This window comes from Mustela lutreola, chromosome 17 (assembly GCF_030435805.1).
Source record: "Mustela lutreola isolate mMusLut2 chromosome 17, mMusLut2.pri, whole genome shotgun sequence".
Lineage (NCBI taxonomy): Eukaryota > Metazoa > Chordata > Mammalia > Carnivora > Mustelidae > Mustela > Mustela lutreola.
The window spans coordinates 7473845-7493628 of NC_081306.1; the positions used below are offsets into that span (position 1 = coordinate 7473845).

Here is a 19784-nt window from a genome sequence, read left to right on the forward strand (position 1 = left end):
GATCAAGTTCAGTATACCAAGAAACATCCAGGCAAACAAAGAAGGCAATTTGGGTAATTCAAAGCTTTTAACTCAAAGAACAAAACAATTTCCCAAAACCTATAGTGATTTGGGACACAAACAGATAATAGATAACATGAAATTGTATTACTATCTTTTCAAAACTAAAATACTATATGAAAATGATACTGTTGCTTTATGTAATTTTATCAGCCAAAATAAATGAGAACTCAATACTAGACATACCCGATATGTAAACAAGTGATGCTCAAAACAAGATGTGAAATAATCCCATTTATAATAGCATCAAAAAGAATAAAATACATAGGAATAAGCTTAACCAAGGAGGTGAAAAGACTTCTACGCTGAAAACTACTAAACACTGCAGAAAGAAATTAAAGATGACACAAGTAAATGTAAGACATTCCTTGTTCCTGGATTGGGAGACTCACTGTTGTTAAAATATCCATATTACCCAGAATTATCTACAGATTCAATGCAACCTCTATCAAAATCCTTGTGATGAGCACCAGGTGTATGTATGGAAGTGCTGAAGCATTAAATTGTATACCCAAGCTAATATTACACTGTATGTTAACTAACCAGAATTCTTTTAAAAACTTTTTTAAAAATCCCAATGGCATTTTTTTCAGAAACAGAAAAAAAAATCCTAAAATCCATATGAAATTGCAAAGAATCTCGAATAGCCAAAATAATCCCAAGAAAAGAGAGTACTTGCTCTTGTGAGCTGAAGGCCTTGTACTTCCTGATTCAAAATATAATGCAAAATTACAGTAATCAAAACAGTACTGGTATACTAGCAGCATAAAGACAGACATAGAGACCAACAGAACAGACATCCCAGAAATAAATTCTTACATACATGGTCAAATGTCTTTGACAAGGCCACCAGGAGAAAGGATACTCTCTTCAAAACAAATGGTGGTAGATAAACTGGATATCCACATGCCAAAGAATGAAGTTAGATCCTTACCTTAAACTGCATGCAAAAGTTAAAACAAAAGAGATAAAGAGCCTCCAAGACCGTCAAAGTTTAAAAGTTATGTGACCACCAAGCCAGCACTACAAGAAATATTAAGGGGGTTCTATAAAAGAAGAAAGAACCCAAGAGTGACACAGAACAGAAATTTAAAAAGGCAATCTATAGAAACAAGGTCTTCACAGGCAACATGATGTCAATAATAACTTATCTTTCAATTATCACTCTCAATGTGAATGGCCTAAAGGCTCCCATAAAATGGCACAGAGTTACAGACTGGATAAAACAGCAAGACCCGTCCATATGCTGTCTACAAAAGACACATTTTGAACCTAAAGATACATCCAGACTGGAAGTAAAGGAATGGAGAACCATCTTTCATGCCAATGGGCCTCAGAAGAAAGCTGGGGTAGTGATTCTCATATTAGATAAATTAGATTTTAAGCTAAACACTAGTCAGAGATACAAAAGGATACTACATCATTCTTAAAGGGTCTATCCACCAAGAAGATCTAACAATTATAAATATTTATGCCCCCAACATGGGAGCAGCCAACTACAGAAGCCAACTGTTAAACAAAATAAAGAGTTATACTGATATGAATACATTAATTGTAGGGTATCTTAACACACCACTTTCAGCAATAGACAGATCATTTAATGAACACTCAACTTTTGTTATCAACATGGACAGGACTGGAGGAGATCATGCTGAATGAAATAAGTCAAGCGGAGAAAGTCAATTATCATATGGTTTCACTTACTTGAGGAGCATAAGGAATATCATTGAGGACATTAGGAGAAATAAAGAAAAAGTGAATTGGGGGAAATCATAGGAGGAGATGAACCATGAGAGACTGTGGACTCTGAGAAACAAAGAGGGTTTTGAAAAGGAGGGGTTGGAAGGGGTGGGTGAGCCTGGTGGTGGGTATTAAGGAGGGCATGTATTGCATGGATCACTGGTTTGGTGCATAAACAATGAACCTTGGAACACTGAAAAAAAAATTAAGATGTTTAAAAATAAATAAATAAAAATAAAAAGTAAAAGTAAAATAAAAATAAAGTAAATAAATCTTTAAAAAAAAGAGTACATAAAGAATTCCTCTAACTCAGTAACAAAAATAAGCTGATTCTAAAATGGGCAAAGAAAAAAAAATGGGCAAAGTACTCATAAAGACATTTCTCCAAAGAAAACACATGAATGATCAAAAAAAACACAGGAAAAAACATTCAACTTCACTAATTATCACAGAAATACATATCCAAATCACAATGAAAGATCACTTCATAACTGTTAGGATGGCCACTACCAAAAAACCATAAAAGAACAAGTGTTAATGATGATGTAAAGAAACCAGAAACCTTGTGCTCTGTTAATAGGAATATAAAATGGTGCACAGTATGGAAGTTTCTCAAGATACTAAAAATGACTACCGTATGATCTAGCAATCCCACTTTTTGGCATATAACCAAAAGAACCGAAGAAAGGATCTCAAAAAGATAATCTGCACACTTATGTTCATTCAGCATTATTCACAATAGCCAAGAGGCAAAAGCAACCTCTGTCCCTCCACAGATGAATGGATAAACAAAATATACCATATACATAGTGTAAAATATTATTCAGCCTTTAAAAAGAGAGAAATTCTGTCATATTCTACAACATGGATGCACCCTGAAGACATTATGCACAAAAGGACAATTAATGCATGATTCTACTTATATTGGGCATTTGACCTACATTCATGGAAACAGAAAGCAGAATCTTTATTTCCAGCAGCTGGAGAGAGGGAAATATTAAGAAGTGTTTAATGAATAGCATTTCAGGTTTGCAATATTAAAAATTTTAGAAATCAGAGACTGTGGACTCTGAGAAAAAAACTGAGGGTTTTGGAGGGGAGGGAAGTTGGTGGGATGGGTGAGCCTGATGGTGGTATTAAGGAGGGCATGTATTGCATAGAGCACTGAGTGTGGTACATAAACAATGAATCTTGGAACACTGAAAAAATAAAATTTAAAAAAATCTATTGTACAACAACATGGCTATAATTAACAATATTGTATTGGGCACTTAAAAGTTAGAGGGTATATCTCATCTTAAGTGTTCTTATTACAATTTTAAAATCTCACTTTTAAATTTCACTGAACTAATTCTGATCTTCTCTCTCATCACCTATCCTCAGCTAATTTAATCAGCTAAAGTTCTAATAATTAATATCATAGAATCTTCATGTCAAAAGGGACCTAAATGGTGACCTCATCCAAACATTCCTTTTTCAGATGAAGAAACTTAATCCAGAACGTTTAGGATAATAAAGCTACCAATTAATAGAGTCTGAACAAAATACATCAAGTCACCTAACTCCTAGTCACCACACTTTAACCAGAGTGTCCCCTTACACCAATTTTTTAATGTAAATTTGCTATGCAGTATCACTCAATCGTTGGAATTTGCCTGATTATCTTCTTTCTTGTTTTATAGAAAATGGTCTTTTTAAGGAAACACCTCCTTCCAGAAGAAATGCTCTATTTAAAATATTTTTATGTGACCAATTCTTCTTTCTCGTTTAAATTACTTTTTCTACCAAGATCATGCTATTTTCAATTAACTTACTCTCACAAATTACATTTAATTTGCAGAAGATTAATTGTAAGAAAGGCCAGATTCCTTTTTTTTTTAAGATTTTATTTATTTATCTGAAAGGAAGAGATCACAAGTAGGCAGAGAGGCAGGCAGAGAGAGAGGTGGAAGCAGGCTCCCTGCTGAGCAGAGAGCCCGATGCCGGGCTTGATCCCGGGACCCTGGGATCATGACCTGAGCCAAAAGCAGAGGCTTTAACCCACTAAACCACCCAGGTGCACCATGAGATTCCTTTTTAACTCTTTCTTGGAAAAATATTCAAGATGTTTTTGATAAGATTAAATAACAACATGCAATCAATACCATCACTCTAGTTTAACTATATTCATTTTTGGACAGCCATCCCAATTGTTGCATAGGTTTATACATACGTCTCATAGTTATGATTCTATATATATGGTTCCCTATTTATTAGGCCTAATAAGGATTATTTTTAACCACTACATGGTAGTTACCAAACTGACATATCCTCATATTCTTAACCAGATACTTATTATACACGGTTTTGATTGTTGCCAATTTTTATTCATAATAGTTCAATTACACATAGCTTTTGTCTGCTGTTGAATGATTTCTTAAAGATAACTTCTCAAAGAGGAGTCAAGATGGCGGAGAAGTAGCAGGCTGAGACTACTTCAGCTAGCAGGAGATCAGCTAGATAGCTTATCTAAAGATTGCAAACACCTACAAATCCAACGGGAGATCGAAGAGAAGAAGAACAGCAACTCTAGAAACAGAAAATCAACCACTTTCTGAAAGGTAGGACTGCCGGAGAAGTGAATCCAAAGTGATGGGAAGATGGACCTGGGGCGGGGGGTAGTGGCCGGCTCCCGACAAGCAGCGGAGCAATGGAGCACAAAATCAGGACTTTGAAAAGTCTGTTCCGCTGAGGGACATCACTCCAGAGGCTAAACCAGGGTGAAGACCACGCAGGGTCAGCGTGGCCTCAGGTCCCGCATGGTCACAGAAGGATCGGGGTGTCTGAGTGTCGCAGAGCTTGCAGGTATTAGAATGGGGAAGCTGGCTACAGAGACAGAGCCGAGGAGTGAGCTCTCAGCTCGGCGTTACCTTGAACTGGTCGCAGGCTCGGTGAGCTCAGAGCGTGGCTGGAGGCTAGGGAAACGGGAGTAAATGGGCGCTGTTCTCTGAGGGCGCACTGAGGAGTGGGGCCCCAAGCTCTTGGCTCCTCTAGGCCTGAGACTAGGAGACCGCCATTTTCATTCCCGTCCTCTGGAACTCTACGGAAAGCGCTCAGGGAACAAAAGCTCCCGAAAGTGAACTCAAGCAGATCACTCAGGCCGGCCCCTGGTAAGGGTGGTGCAATTCCACCTTGGGCAAAGACACTTGAGAATCCCACAACAGGCCCCTCCCAAGGAGATCAACAAGAAATCCAGGTAAGACCAAGTTCACCTACCAAGGAGTACACTTTCAATACCAAGGAGAGCAGTTGAATTCCAGAGGAGGAGAAAGCAAAGCATGGAGCTTTCTCCCCATGATTCTTTAGTCTTGCAGTTAATTTAATTTTTTTTCTTTTTCAATTTTTTTCTCTTCTTCTGCTAAATGTTTTTTAACTTTTACCTTTTTCTTTTTTAACGTTTTTTAACTAGTTTATCTAATATATATATATATTTTTTCTTTTTTATACTTTTTCTTTATTCATTTTTTTTAATTGTTACTTTTCTTTTTCTTTCTTTTTTTTTTTTTCTTTATGAACCTCTTTTTATCCCCTTTCTTCCCCTTCATGATTTGGGATCTCTTCTGATTTGGTTAAAGCATATTTTCCTGGGGTTGTTGCCACCCTTTTAGTATTTTACTTGCTCCTTCATATACTCTTATCTGGGCAAAATGACAAGGCGGAAAATTTCACCACAAAAAAAAGAACAAGAGGCAGTACCGAAGGCTAGGGACCTAATCAACACAGACATTGGTAATATGTCAGATCTAGAGTTCAGAATGACGATTCTCAAGGTTCTAGTCAGCTCAAAAAAGGCATGGAAGATATTAAAGAAACCCTCTCGGGAGAGATAAAAAACCCTTTCTGGAGAAATAAAAAGAATTAAAATCTAACCAAGTTGAAATCAAAAAAGCTATTAATGAGGTGCAATCAAAAATGGAGGCTTTCACTGCTAGGATAAATGAGGCAGAAGAAAGAATTAGTGATATAGAAGACCAAATGACAAAGAATAAAGAAACTGAGCAAAAGAGGGACAACAGCTACTGGACCACGAGGGGAGAATTCGAGAGATAAGTGACACCATAAGACGAAACAACATTAGAATAATTGGGATTCCAGAAGAAGAAGGAAGAGAGAGGCGAGCAAAAGGTATACTGGAGAGAATTATTGGAGAGAATTTCCCCAATATGGCAAAGGGAACAAGCATCAAAATCCAGGAGGTGCAGAGAATAGAACCCCCTTCAAAATCAATAAGAATAGGCCCACACCCCGTCACCTAATACTAAAATTTACAAGTCTTAAGTGACAAAGAGAAAATCCTGAAAGCAGCCCGGGAAAAGAAGTCTGTAACATACAATGGTAAAAATATTAGATTGGCAGCAGACTTATCCACAGAGACCTGGCAGGCCAGAAAGAGCTGGCATGATATATTCAGAGCACTAAACGAGAAAAACATGCAGCCAAGAATACCAAATACAGCTAGGCTATCATTGAAAATAGAAGGAGAGATTAAAAGCTTCCAGGACAAACAAAAACTGAAAGAATTTGCAAACACCAAACCAGCTCTACAGGAAATATTGAAAGGGGTCCTCTAAAGAAAGAGAGAGCCTAAAAGGAGTAGATCAGAAAGGAACAGAGACAATATACAGTAAAAGTCACCTTACAGGCAATACAATGGCACTAAATTCATATCTCTCAATACTTACCCTGAATGTTAATGGGCTAAATGCCCCCAATCAAAAGACACAGAGTATCAGAATGGATTAAAAAAAAAAAAACCTATCTATATGTTGCCTACAAGAAACTCATTTTAAACCCGAAGACACCTCCAGATTTAAAGTGAAAGGGTGGAAAAGAATTTATCATGCTAAGGACATCAGAAGAAAGCAGGAGTGGCAATCTTTATATCAGATGAATTAGATTTTAAGCCAAACACTATAATAAGAGATGAGGAAGGACACTACATCATACTCAAAGAATCTGTCCAACAAGAAGATCTAACAATTTTAAATATCTATGCCCCCAACGTGGGAGCAGCCAACTATATAAACCAACTAATAACAAAATCAAAGAAACACATCAACAACAATACAATAATAGTAGGGGACTTTAACACTCCCCTCACTGAAATGCACAGATCATCCAAGCAAAAGATCAGGAAGGAAATAAAGGCCTTAAATGACACACTGGACCAGATGGACATCACAGATATATTCAGAACATTTCATCCCAAAGCAACAGAATACACATTCTTCTGTAGTGCACATGGAACATTCTCCAGAATAGATCACATCCTCGGGGGCGCCTGGGTGGCTCAGTGGATTAAGCCGCTGCCTTCGGCTCGGGTCATGATCTCAGGGTCCTGGGATCGAGTCCCACATCGGGCTCTCTGCTCAGCAGGGAGCCTGCTTCCCTCTCTCTCTGCCTGCCTCTCTCCCTACTTGTGATCTCTGTCTGTCAAATAAATAAATAAAATCTTAAAAAAAAAAAAAAAATATCAGTCCTTTTAAAAAAAAAAAAAAAAAAAAAAAAAGATCACATCCTCGGTCCTAAATCAGGTCTCAAACGGTATCAAAAGATTGGGATCATTCCCTGCATAATTTCAGACTACAATGCTCTCAAGCTAGAACTCAAACACAAGAGGAAATTTGGAAAGAACCCAAATACATGGAGACTAAACAGCATCCTTCTAAAGAATAAATGGGTCAACCAGGAAATTAAAGAATTGAAAAAATTCATGGAAACAAATGATATTGAAAACACAACAGTTCAAAATCTGTGGGACACAAAAAAGGCAACCCTGAGAGGAAAATATATAGCGGTACAAACCTTTCTCAAGAAACAAGAAAGGTCTCAGGTACACAACCTAACTCTACACGTAAAGGAGCTAAAGAAAGAACAAGAAAGAAACCCTAAACCCAACAGGAGAAGAGAAATCATAAAGATCAGACAGAAATCAATGAAATAGAAACCAAAAAAACAATAGAACAAATCAACGAAACTAGGAGCTGGTTCTTTGAAAAAATTAATAAAATTGATAAACCCCTGGACAGACTTTTCGAAAAGAAAAGAGAAAGGACCCAAATTAATAAAATCATGAATGAAAGAGGAGAGATCACAGCTAACACCGAAGAAATACAGACAATTAGAAGAACATACTCTGAGCAACTCTACGCCAACAAATTTGACAATCTGGAAGAAATGGATGCATTCCTAGAGACATATAAACTATGACAACTGAACCAGGAAGAAATAGAAAGCCTGAACAGACCTACAACCAGTAAGGAGATTGAAACAGTCATCAAAAATCTCCAAACAAACAAAAGCCCAGGGCCAGACGGCTTCCTGGGGGAAATCTACCAAACATTTAAAGAAGAACTAACTCCTATTCTCCTGAAACTGTTCCAAAAAATAGAAATGGAAGGAAAACTTTCAAACTCGTTTTATGGGGCCAGCATCATCTTGATCCCAAAACCAGACAAGGATCCCATCAAAAAAGAGAATTACAGACCAATATCCTTGATGAACACAGATGCGAAAATTCTCACCAAAATTCTAGCCAATAGGATTCAACAGTCCATTAAAAGGATTATTCACCACAACCAAATGGGATTTATTCCAGGGCTGCAAGGTTTGTTCAACATCCACAAATCAATCAATGTGATACAACACATTAATAAAAGAAAGAACAAGAACCATATGATACTCTCAATAGATGCTGAAAAAGCATTTGACAAAGTACAGCATCCCTTCCTGATCAAAACTCTTCAAAGTGTAGGGATAAAGGGCATATACCTCAATATCATCAAAGCCATCTATGAAAAACCCTCCGCAAATATCATTCTCAATGGAGAAAAACTGAAAGCTTCTGCTAAGGTCAGGAACACGGCAGGGATGTCCATTATCACCACTGCTATTCAACATAGTACTGGAAGTCCTAGCCTCAGCAATTAGACAACAAAAGGAAATTAAAGGCATCCAAATCAGCAAAGAAGAAGTCAAACTATCACTCTTCGCAGATGATATGATACTATATGTGCAAAACCCAAAAGACTCCACTCCAAAACTGCTAGAACATGTACAGAAATTCAATAAAATCAATGCACAGAAATCAGCTGCATTTCTCTACACCAACAACAAGACAGAAGAAAGAGAAAATAAGGAGTCAACCCCATTTACAACTGCACCCAAAACCATAAGATACCTAGGAATAATCCTAGCCAAAGAAGCAAAGAATCTATACTCAGAAAACTATAAAGTACTCATGAAAGATATTGAGGAAGACAGAAAGAAATGGAAAGATATTCCATGCTCCTGGATTGGAAGAATATTGTGAAATATTGTGAAATATCGTGAAAATGTCTATGCTACCTAAAGCAATCTACACATTTAAAGCAAGTCCTATAAAAGTACCATCCATCTTCTTCAAAGAAATGGAACAAATAATCCTAAAATTTATATGGAACCAGAAAAGACCTGGAATAGCCAAAGGAATATTGAAAAAGAAAGCCAACGTTGGTGGCATCACAATTCCGGACTTCAAGCTCTATTACAAAGCTGTCATCATCAAGACAGCATGGTACTGGCACAAAAACAGACACATAGATCCATGAAACAGAATAGAGAACCCAGAAATAGACCCTCAAATCTATGGTCAACTAATCTTCGAAAAAGCAGGAAAGAATGTCCAATGGAAAAAAGACAGCCTCTTCAATAAATGGTGTCGGGAAAATTGGACAGCCACATGCAGAAAAATGAAATTGGACCATTTCCTTACACCACACACAAAAATAGACTCAAAATGGATGAAGGACCTCAGTGTGAGAAAGGAATCCATCAAAATCCTTGAGGAGAACACAGGCATCAACCTCTTCGACGTCAGCAATATCTTCTTAGGAACATCCCCAAAGGCAAGGGAGGCAAGGGCAAAAATGAACTATTGGGATTTTATCAAGATCAAAAGTTTTTGCACAGCAAAGGAAACAGTTAACAAAACCAAACGACAACTGACAGAATGGGAGAAGATATTTGCAAACGTCATATCAGATAAAGGGCTGGTGTCCAAAATCTATAAAGAACTTAGCAAACTCAACACCCAAAGAACAAATAATCCAATCAAGAAATAGGCAGAGGACATGAACAGACATTTCTGCAAAGAAGACATCCAGATGGCCAACAGACACATGAAAAAGTGCTCCATATCACTCGGCATCAGGGAAATACAAATCAAAACCACAATGAAATATTACCTCACACCAGTCAGAATGGCTAAAATCAACAAGTCAGGAAATGACAGATGCTGGCGAGGATGCGGAGAAAGGGGAATCCTCCTACACTGTTGGTGGGAATGCAAGCTGGTGCAGCCACTCTGGAAAACAGCATGGAGGTTCCTCAAAATGTTGAAAATAGAACTGCCCTATGACCCAGCAATTGCACTACTGGGTATTTACCCTAAAGATACAAACGTAGTGATCCGAAGGGGCACGTGCACCCGAATGTTTATAGCAGCAATGTCCACAATAGCCAAAATATGGAAAGAACCTAGATGTCCATCAACAGATGAATGGATCAAGAAGATGTGGTATATATACACAATGGAATACTATGCAGCCATCAAAAGAAATGAGATCTGGCCATTTGCGACAATATGGATGGAACTAGAGTGTATCATGCTTAGCGAAATAAGTCAAGCAGAGAAAGACAACTATCATATGATCTCCCTGATATGAGGAAGTGGTGATGCAACATGGGGGCTTAAGTGGGTAAGAGAAGAATCAATGAAACAAGATGGGATTGGGAGGGAGACAAACCATAAGTGACTCTTAATCTTACAAAACAAACTGAGGGTTGCTGGGGGGAGGGGGATTGGGAGAAGGGGGGGTGGGGTTATGGACATTGGGGAGGGTATGTGCTTTGGTGAGTGCTGTGAAATGTGTAAACCTGGCGATTCACAGACCTGTACCCCTGGGGATAAAAATACATGTTTATAAAAAAATAAAAAATTTAAAAAAATTTTTTAAAAAGAAGCAAAAATAGTCTAAAATATACAACGTAATCTTATACCTAAAGGAGCCTGAAAAGGAACAGCAAATAAAGCCTCAGGCCAGTAGAAAAAGGGAAATAATAAAAGATTAGAGCAGAAATAAATGATATAGAAACAAAAATATAACAAAATTAAGAGATTTCAGATTAATGAAACTAAGAGCTCATTTTTCAAAGAATTCTCTAAAAGAATGAATAAAATTGATAAAACCATAGTCATATTTATCAAAAAGATAAAAGGACCCAAATAGGTAAAATAATAAATAAAAGAGGACATATCACAACCAATACCACAGAAATACAAACAATTAGAATACTATAAAAAATTATATGCAACAAACTGAGCAAACAGGAAGAAATGGACAAATTTCTATGAACCTACAAAACTGAAAAAGAAATAGAAAATTTGAACAGACCATAACCATCAAAGAAATTGACTCAGTAATTAAAAATTTCCCAACAAACAAAAGCCTAGGGGCAGACAAATTCCCAGGAGAATTCTACCAGACACTGAAAGAAGAGTTAATACTATTCTCCAAATTCCAAAATTATAGGTCAATATCCCTGATGAACATAGATGCAACAAAATACTAGAAAATTGAATTCAAAAATACATTTAATAAATTGTTCACCATAATCAAGCAGGATTTATTCCTGGGCTACAAGAGTGGTTCAACATCTGCAAATCAATCAACAGGATACACCATATTAATTAAAGAAAGGATAGAACCATATGATCCTGTCAATAAATGAAAAAGCATTTGACAAAACACAGCATCCTATTCCAAACCCTCAATCTGGGGCACCTCGGTAGCTTAGTCAGTTAAGCATCTGCCTTCAGCTCTGGTCATAATCCCGGGGTCCCAGGATCGAGTCCTGCATTGGGCTCCCTGGTTGGTGAGCCTGCTTCTCCCTCTCCCTCTGCCTGCTCCTCCCCTTGCTGGGCTCTCTCTCTCTCTGTCAAATAAATAAATAAAATCTTCCCCCCCCCAAAAAAAAACTCAACAAAGTAGGGACAGACGGAACATATCACAACATCCTAAAGGTCATATATGAAAGGCCAACAGCTAATATCATTCTCAGTAAGGAAAAACTGAGAGCCTTTCCCCTACAGTCAGGAAAAAGACAAGGATGTCCATTCTCACCACTGGTACTTAACATAGTACTGGAAGTCTTAGCCTGTTTGAATAGACAACAAAAAGAAATAAAAGGCATCCAAATTGGCAAGGTGGCAAGGTAGAAGTCAAACTTTCATTATTTCATTATTTACAGTTGACATAATACTCTGAAAGTCTCCACCAAAAATTACTAGAACTCATACATGAATTCAGCAAAGTTGCAGTATATAAAATCAATGTGTAGAAATCTGTTACATTTCTATATGCCAATAACAAAGCATCCAAAAAAAAAAAAAAATCAAGGAATTGATCCTATTTGCAACTGCACCAAAAACAATAAGATACCTAGGAATAATCTAACTAAAGAAGTAAAAGATCTGTATTCTGAAAACTACAGAAGAGGAAAGAAACTGAAGAGGACACAAAGAAATGGAAAAGTATTCCATACTCATGAACTAGAAGAACTCATATTATTAAAATCTCTATATTTTAAGAACTAGAGGTACTCATATTATTAAAATGTCTATATTACCCAAAGCAATCTATACATTTAAGGCAATCTCTACCATAATACCACCAGCCTGGTGGTGGGTATTATGGAGGGCATGTATTGCATGGAGCACTGGGTGTGGTGCATAAACAATGAATTCTGTTACACTGAAATTAAATTTTAAATAAAAGAATGAAATCTTGCTATTTGCAAAGATGTGGATGGAGCTAACGTATATTATGCTAAGTGAAATAAGTTAGAGAAAGATAAATACTATATGATCTCACTCATGTGGAATTTAAGAAAGAAAACAGATAAACATATGGAAGGGGGGAAAGAAAAAAGAGAGAGGGGGAAACAAGCCATGCAAGGAGAGAGAACAAACAGAGAGGTGGGTAGGGGATGAGCTAGATGGGCAATGGATATTAAAGAAGGCATGTGCTGTGCTAAGCACTGAGCATTGTATGTAAGTGATGAGTCACTTAACTCCACTCCAGAAACCAATATTGCATCCTATGTTAACTATCCAAAATTTAAATTAAAAAAATAAATTTAGAACCATAAATATGCAGACAATGTTAGTTTACAAAGATGTGTCTATTAAGTCAGCAGAGTCAATGTTTACTAACGAAGACTATATAAATGCAAGGATACATACCGATAAAATTCAGGAAATGATTTACAGTAATAGGAAGATATTTTTCAAATGTATAAGGTTTTCTACATGCTTGTTTTTACAATAAAAACTCAATTTTAAAGATGAACTGCCACAATGAATAAACTTTTTCACTCACTGAAAAAAAATGATTCACACATGTTGATATGACTGCTAGATTAAATGCAAAATATTAATGTAAGAATTCTGAGGGACAGCTCACCAGGATCTCCCCCATCATTACTTAATGGGTTCCTGGGTCCTATATCAGGTACCTCTGGAAACAGAATGTGTGTTTGCCATCCAGTATCTACTAAGGAGCTTAGAAAATCCGAAGTTCTCTCAGTACCTGTACCAAAACGCAGATGATATTTTACCTGGAATAGACAATAGAATACAAACAACATGTTAGATCAATGAACACTAAAAGCAAGTATCAACAGTGAGAGGAAAAGAAAATACAAAGCTAAAATTTGTGTTTTAGCAGAGTGAGCAATTCAGTATTCTAAATGGTAAGAAATAATAGTATCACTGACGCAAGGGACAAGAAGCAAGCCTCATGTGCCATAATCACAAAGTTTGAAATCAATTAAATTTGTATCTCTGCTCTATCATCTTTAGGATTTTTGAGTTACAAAGATGCCAACAGTGGTACCTTTTTTAAAAAATTTCTTTTTATTGTTCATTTTTTTCCCAGTGTTCCAAGATTCATTGTTTATACACCAAACCCAGTGCTCCATGCAATACGTGCCCTCCTTAATACCCGCCACCAGACTCACCCATTCCCCCAACCACCTCCCCTTCCAAAAGCCTGTTTGTTTCTCAGAGTCCATAGTCTCTCACGGTTCATCTACCCCTCTGATTTACCCCAATTAACTTTTCCTTTCCTTCTCCTAATGTCCTCCTTGTTATTCTTTATGCTCCATAAGTAAATGAAACCATATAACTGACTCCCTCTGCTTGACTTATTTCACTCAGCATTATCTCCTCCTGTCCTGTCCATCTTGATACAAAGTTGGGTATTCATCCTTTCTGATGGAGACATAATATTCCATTATATATATGGACCATATCTTCTTTATCCATTCATCTGTTGAAGGGCATCTTGGCTCTTTCCACAGTTTGGTGATTGTGGCCATTGCTGCTATGAACACTGGGGTACATTTGGGCCTTCCTTTCACTACATCTGTATCTTTGGGGTAAATACCCAGTAGTGCAATTGCAGTCATAGGGTAGCTCTATCTTTAATTTTTTGAAGAATCACAACACTGTTTTCCAAAGTGGTTGCACCAACTTGCATTTGCACCATTCCTCTTTCCCTACATCCTCTTCAATGCTTGTTGTTTACTGTCTTGTTAATTTTGGCCGTTCTAACTGGTGTAAGATGGTATCTCAATGTGGTTTTTTAATTTGAATTTCCATGATGGCTAATGATGATGAAAATTTTTCATGTCTCTGATAGCCATTTGTATGTCTTCTTTGGAGAAGTGTCTGTTCATGTCTTCTGCCCATTTTTTGATTATCTATTTTCTGGGTGTTGAGTTTGAGGAGTTCTTTATAGATCTTGGATATCAACCCTTTGTCTGTAGTGTCATTTGCAAATATCTTCTCCTATTCTGTGGGTTGCCTCTTTGTTTTGTTGACTGCTTCCTTTGCTGTGCAGAAGCTTTTATCTTGATGGAAGTCCCAATAGTTCATTTTTGCTTTTGTTTCCTTTGCCTATGGAGACATGTCTTGAAAGAAGTTGCCATGGATGATGTGAAAAGGTTACTGCCTATGTTCTACTCTAGGATTTTGATAGATTCCTGTCTCATGTTGAGGTCTTTTATCCACTTCAAGTTTATCTTTGTGTATCATGTAAGAGAATGGTCGAGCTTCATTCTTCTATACATAGCTATCCAATTTTCTCAGCACCATTTATTGAAGACGCTGTCTTTCTTCCACTAGGTATTTTTTTCTGCCTTGCCAAAGATTATTTAACCACAGAGTTGAGGGTCCATATCTGTACTCTCTACTCTGTTTCATTGGTCTATGTGTCTGTTTTTGTGCCAGTACCATATTGTCTTGGTGATCACAAATTAGTAGTAAAATCAGGCAACATGATGCCCCCAGCTTTTTTTTTTTTTTTCTTCAACATTTCCTTAGTGATTTGAGGTCTTTTCTGGTTCAAAATAAATTTTAGGACTGTTTGTTCCAGCACTTTGAAAAATGCCAGTGGAATTTTGATTGGGATGGCACTGAAAGTATAGATTGCTCTGGGCAGTACAGACATTTTAACAATGATCATTCTTCTGATCCATGACCATGGAACACTTTTCCATCTTTTTATGTCTTCTTCAATTTCTTTCATGAGTGTTCTGTAGTTCCTCGAGTACAGATCCTTCACCTCTTTGGTTAGGTTTATTCCAAGGTATCTCATGGTTCTTGGTGCCATAACTCTTCAAAGAATACAGATAGAGGGAACATTCCTAAAGTTCATAAAATCTATCTATGAAAAATCCATAGCAAATATCATCTTCATTGGGGAAAAGCTGACAGCCCTCCCATCAAGATCAGGAACACAACAGGGATGCCCACTCTCACCACCCTTGTTCATTATAGTACTAAAAGTCCTAGCAACAGCAATCAGACAACAAAAAGAAATAAAAGGTATTCAAACTGGCAAAGAATACGTCAAACTGTCTCTCTTCACAGATGACATGATTCTTTATATGGAAAACCCAAAAGACTCCACCCCCAAACTACTAAAACTCATATAGCAATTCAGTAATGTTGGCAGGATACAAAACCAAAGCACAGAAATCAGTTGCATTCTTATCCACTAACAATGAAAATATAGAAAGGGAAATTAGAGAATTGATTCCAACAGTGGTACCTTGATGATTACCAATGTTATTTTTCTACATCCTCAACTGGCTTGCCTAACTACTTCAACAATTCTATTTATTTTCTTTCCTATTATGTTAGCCAACTATGATAAAGATTATCTCCCCCTTTAAAAAGTGACCAACAGAAAAGGAAAAAGCCCAGATATAGTGATTATCTCCCCCTTTAAAAAGTGACTAACAGAAAAGGAAAAGGCCCAGATATAATGAAAGTAGGGTTAATAAAATTAAAATGAAGAATGCTATGTATTTTATAAATTACATGAAAAGAAAATGATTTATCTAGAGAGCTGAGCCAACCTCAGGGTAAATTATGGTAGATCTGAGTAGCCTAACAAAGCAAGAACCTACAGTTGCCAAAAGCCAGTAGAGGCTGAACAGAGAAAGAAGTCAATAGCCTGAGAAGGAACTGGCAAGTGCACCAAGTCTAGGCAAACATTCACACAATTCAGTAATTCAAAAGCAACATTTTAAGTAGCTACATACTATCAATACACAATTCTTTAGCTCAAGGAAGTGACCAAGTATTCAGGAAGCACAGAAGAGAGAAGGGGAGAATTTGGATAGATACTTACAGCACGAGTTTTATAGAAATTAATACTAAGAGTTACTCCAGAAAAAGAGGGACAGGCAGAGCATCAAAAGGAAAGAGGATAATGTGATCAAAGGTAGAGAAGCAATAGACCACATAATATATACAAACAACTACTACTGGTTCAATATTGCTAAAGCATGAAGTTCAAAGAAAGAAGAGGCAACATGAGGCTGAAGGCTTATTCAGAAAACGGGTTACTAATAACCTTGAATTCCACACAAAAGACCTTTTGTAGTTCATGGAGAACCCCTGGAGTGTTTTACACAGCACAATGACATGGTCTTTTCTGTGTTCTTGATGTATCATTGTGGTATCTATAGTAGAGAGAGGTCTTGACCAGGAAAATCAGCTAGGTTACAGAAGAGTTGGTTTTCAGGGGCAGGGAGGGTAGAGCTGGCCACAAACTCAGAATAACAGGTAAGACATCTTGTTTGATAAACTGTGGAAAAAGAGAACAGACACCTAGGGAAATAACCTGGGGAAAAATCTTGTCAGGTATCCATTCTAAATGCTAGACACAGTGAAACATCAACAAAATGGAAGCTTGTACTGCACCAAAGTTATTTGAAATTTGAACCAGAAGCTCTACATATACCAATGAACCTGTATCGCCATCAGCATATACTTCTGATGCTATAATTAGTGTAAAGTAGGCACAACTAGGAAAAGTGAGGAGAGGACAGAACAGAAAGAAAGGCTACCTACTGTCCTACCAGTGATTTTCCTTTCTCTTTCCTTCCTTCCATTTGCAAACTTGTATCCTAAACAGGATTTAGCTCTGTGCATAAATACTATAGTTTGAGCATTTCCCTCAACCCTGGCTGGCTCATCTCTAACTTGTGGTAAAGAGATACACCAAGTTACCAAAGTTCGAACACTACCCATTTTCTCTCCTTAAGGGATGTTATCAGAGTCTTTCCTGGGGTCTGTCCTAATTCTGAATCAAGTTGGAAAACCCTAAAAGCTGACACTAGAGATTTAGAAATTAGGTAATTCACTCAAAAGAAATAAGTCTTTCATGCTGGAATCTCTGCTGGTATATACGCATATGCCTTTTGTTTTTTTTAATGGCCAAACTTTAACATTTCAAGGACCTCCAGACCAGTTACTGGTGGGGTTACAGAACCTTCCATTCACACTACCAGTGATAATCAAGAATTCTGAAAGTTAAAGCAATTACCTCTTTGGAGACCTAAAACAAATACATTAAAACTTTATACAAAGGAAAAAACAGGGGGCATTCACCAAAGCAAAACAAGAAGCAAGTGGATTGTTCTAAGAGGACATAAAAATGCCTTCTGGAGTTCACAGTCCCAGGAAAGGGAGCTACCTCAGCTTAAAAGACACCCAGATATATGAGTGAAGTGTTCAGTTCTTGTTTTTACTTTGACTTTTAACTTTCATATAATAATAGCTTTGTTATGAAAGTCACTTCATATACAAAGTTAGAATGCCAATTACACTTAAAATTAGCTCATTAAAGAGTTTAAATATCATATTACAGATATGCACTATGTGAAATTCCAGAAGGCATTTGAACAGGGAACGGACATTGCTACCCATCTTTTTTACCTAGCTACATTGTTATTTTCTTAACCACCATCAGCAAGACTGGAAGGATCTGCCTGGCCAGGGAGATTTGTAAAGTGAATATCCTTACTAAAGCTCCTATTATTATATCTTCTGAATTTAAGACCATAAGGTAGCAGGTAACCGTTTTCTCCTCACAGTAAAAACAACAGGTATTAAAATAAGTTGGCACAGAAACACCTGGGTGGCTCAGTTGGTTCAGCAGCTCCCTTGGGCTCAGGTCATGATCCCAGTGTCCTGGGATCCAGTCCTACATTGGGTGCCTTGCTCAGTGGAGCCTAATTCTCCCTCTCCCTCTGCCGGCCACTCAGTCGGCTTATGCACTCTCTGACAAATATATAAACATTTTAAAAAGTAAAATATAATAAAATAAATTGGCACAGGATTCAAATCCTGGTTTTGTTATCTACTAGAAGTTTAGATCTTGGGCAACTTAACATTTTTCCCATTTATAAATGGGGAGGTTACCTGTATCTCATTAAACCTCTGAAACCTAACATTTAATTATAAATTCTTTAGACAAAAATTTCTTACCTGAAGTGGCAAACGGTCATCGCTATTTTTGAAGTCATGATCAAATACAATAGCAGCCACCACACGAACCGTAGGCTTCTTTTCATACTGAACATACTTCTCAAACTGTGCTTCTGAAGAAAAGCCTCGAACTGTAGAGAAAAAAATCTCAGTAAGTCATCACATAAATGGAAAATGTCTAATGATTATCCCTACCTGTACCATGAATACCATAATTCTGTCATAACACAATACATTTTAAAACATTATTACTCAATTAAAACATTATTACTCATTTTAAAACAATATCAAGGTGACCTAATGGATATCTGGGCTACACAAAAATTCTTGTGTTTTATAAAAGTTGGAACACATTATAAACAATATTTAATCATTACAATAACTGTGTATTAAAGTAAACTGTGACAAGGGGAGTTTTTCAATTGTATTTTGAAATCTAGTGATTAAAAAAAATTTGAGAGGAAATAAGTGACAAAATTATTTCTGTAGAAGGTTTATTTTGAAAAGTAATTATAGAATAAATTGTATTCTAGAAAACCATTGTGAACTTAAATTATAAATTTAAAAATAAAATTTTTAAAAAATAAAAAATTAATAAAAGTAGTACTTTTCTTATTCACAAATGAATCTGTATGAAATTTTAAAAAACACACTCTCAAAACAAAACACATACAACCACACACATACAGGTAACTTAAATGACTAAAGTTTTTTTAAAAATAAAGTTATATAACATGTGCAAAGATCCATACCATAAAGATGTCTCTTCTGTAAAAATTGACATATAAAGTCAATGTAATTCTAGTAAAAATCCAAACAATCTGTTAACTAACTTGGATTTAAATAAAACAAAACATAATAAAATATCAATCTTCTAGATCTCAAGAGGTCTCACCACAAAAAAAGGTAAATATGTAAGCTGATGGATATGTTAATTAGCTTGATTGTGACACTAAAGGTATATGTATACCAAAACATCCTATTATATGACCTAAATATATACAGTTTTTGTCAATCATAAATAATATAAAAATAAAACTGGTAAATAAAATTAAAAAAA

General features: G+C 36.5%; 1 protein-coding gene across 1 annotated transcript in view; it reads right to left on the reverse strand.

The window, feature by feature from the left end:
* LOC131819920 (phospholipid-transporting ATPase ABCA3-like) overlaps nucleotides 1-19784 on the reverse strand; it is a 148788-nt gene that overhangs the window by 100551 nt on the left and 28453 nt on the right. Inside the window, exons 4-5 of the mRNA XM_059155338.1 lie at nucleotides 18725-18855; nucleotides 13344-13497 (exon numbers count right to left, since the gene is read on the reverse strand). Coding sequence (XP_059011321.1) covers nucleotides 13344-13497; nucleotides 18725-18855 — 285 coding nt within the window. The remainder of the gene's footprint in view (nucleotides 1-13343; nucleotides 13498-18724; nucleotides 18856-19784) is intronic.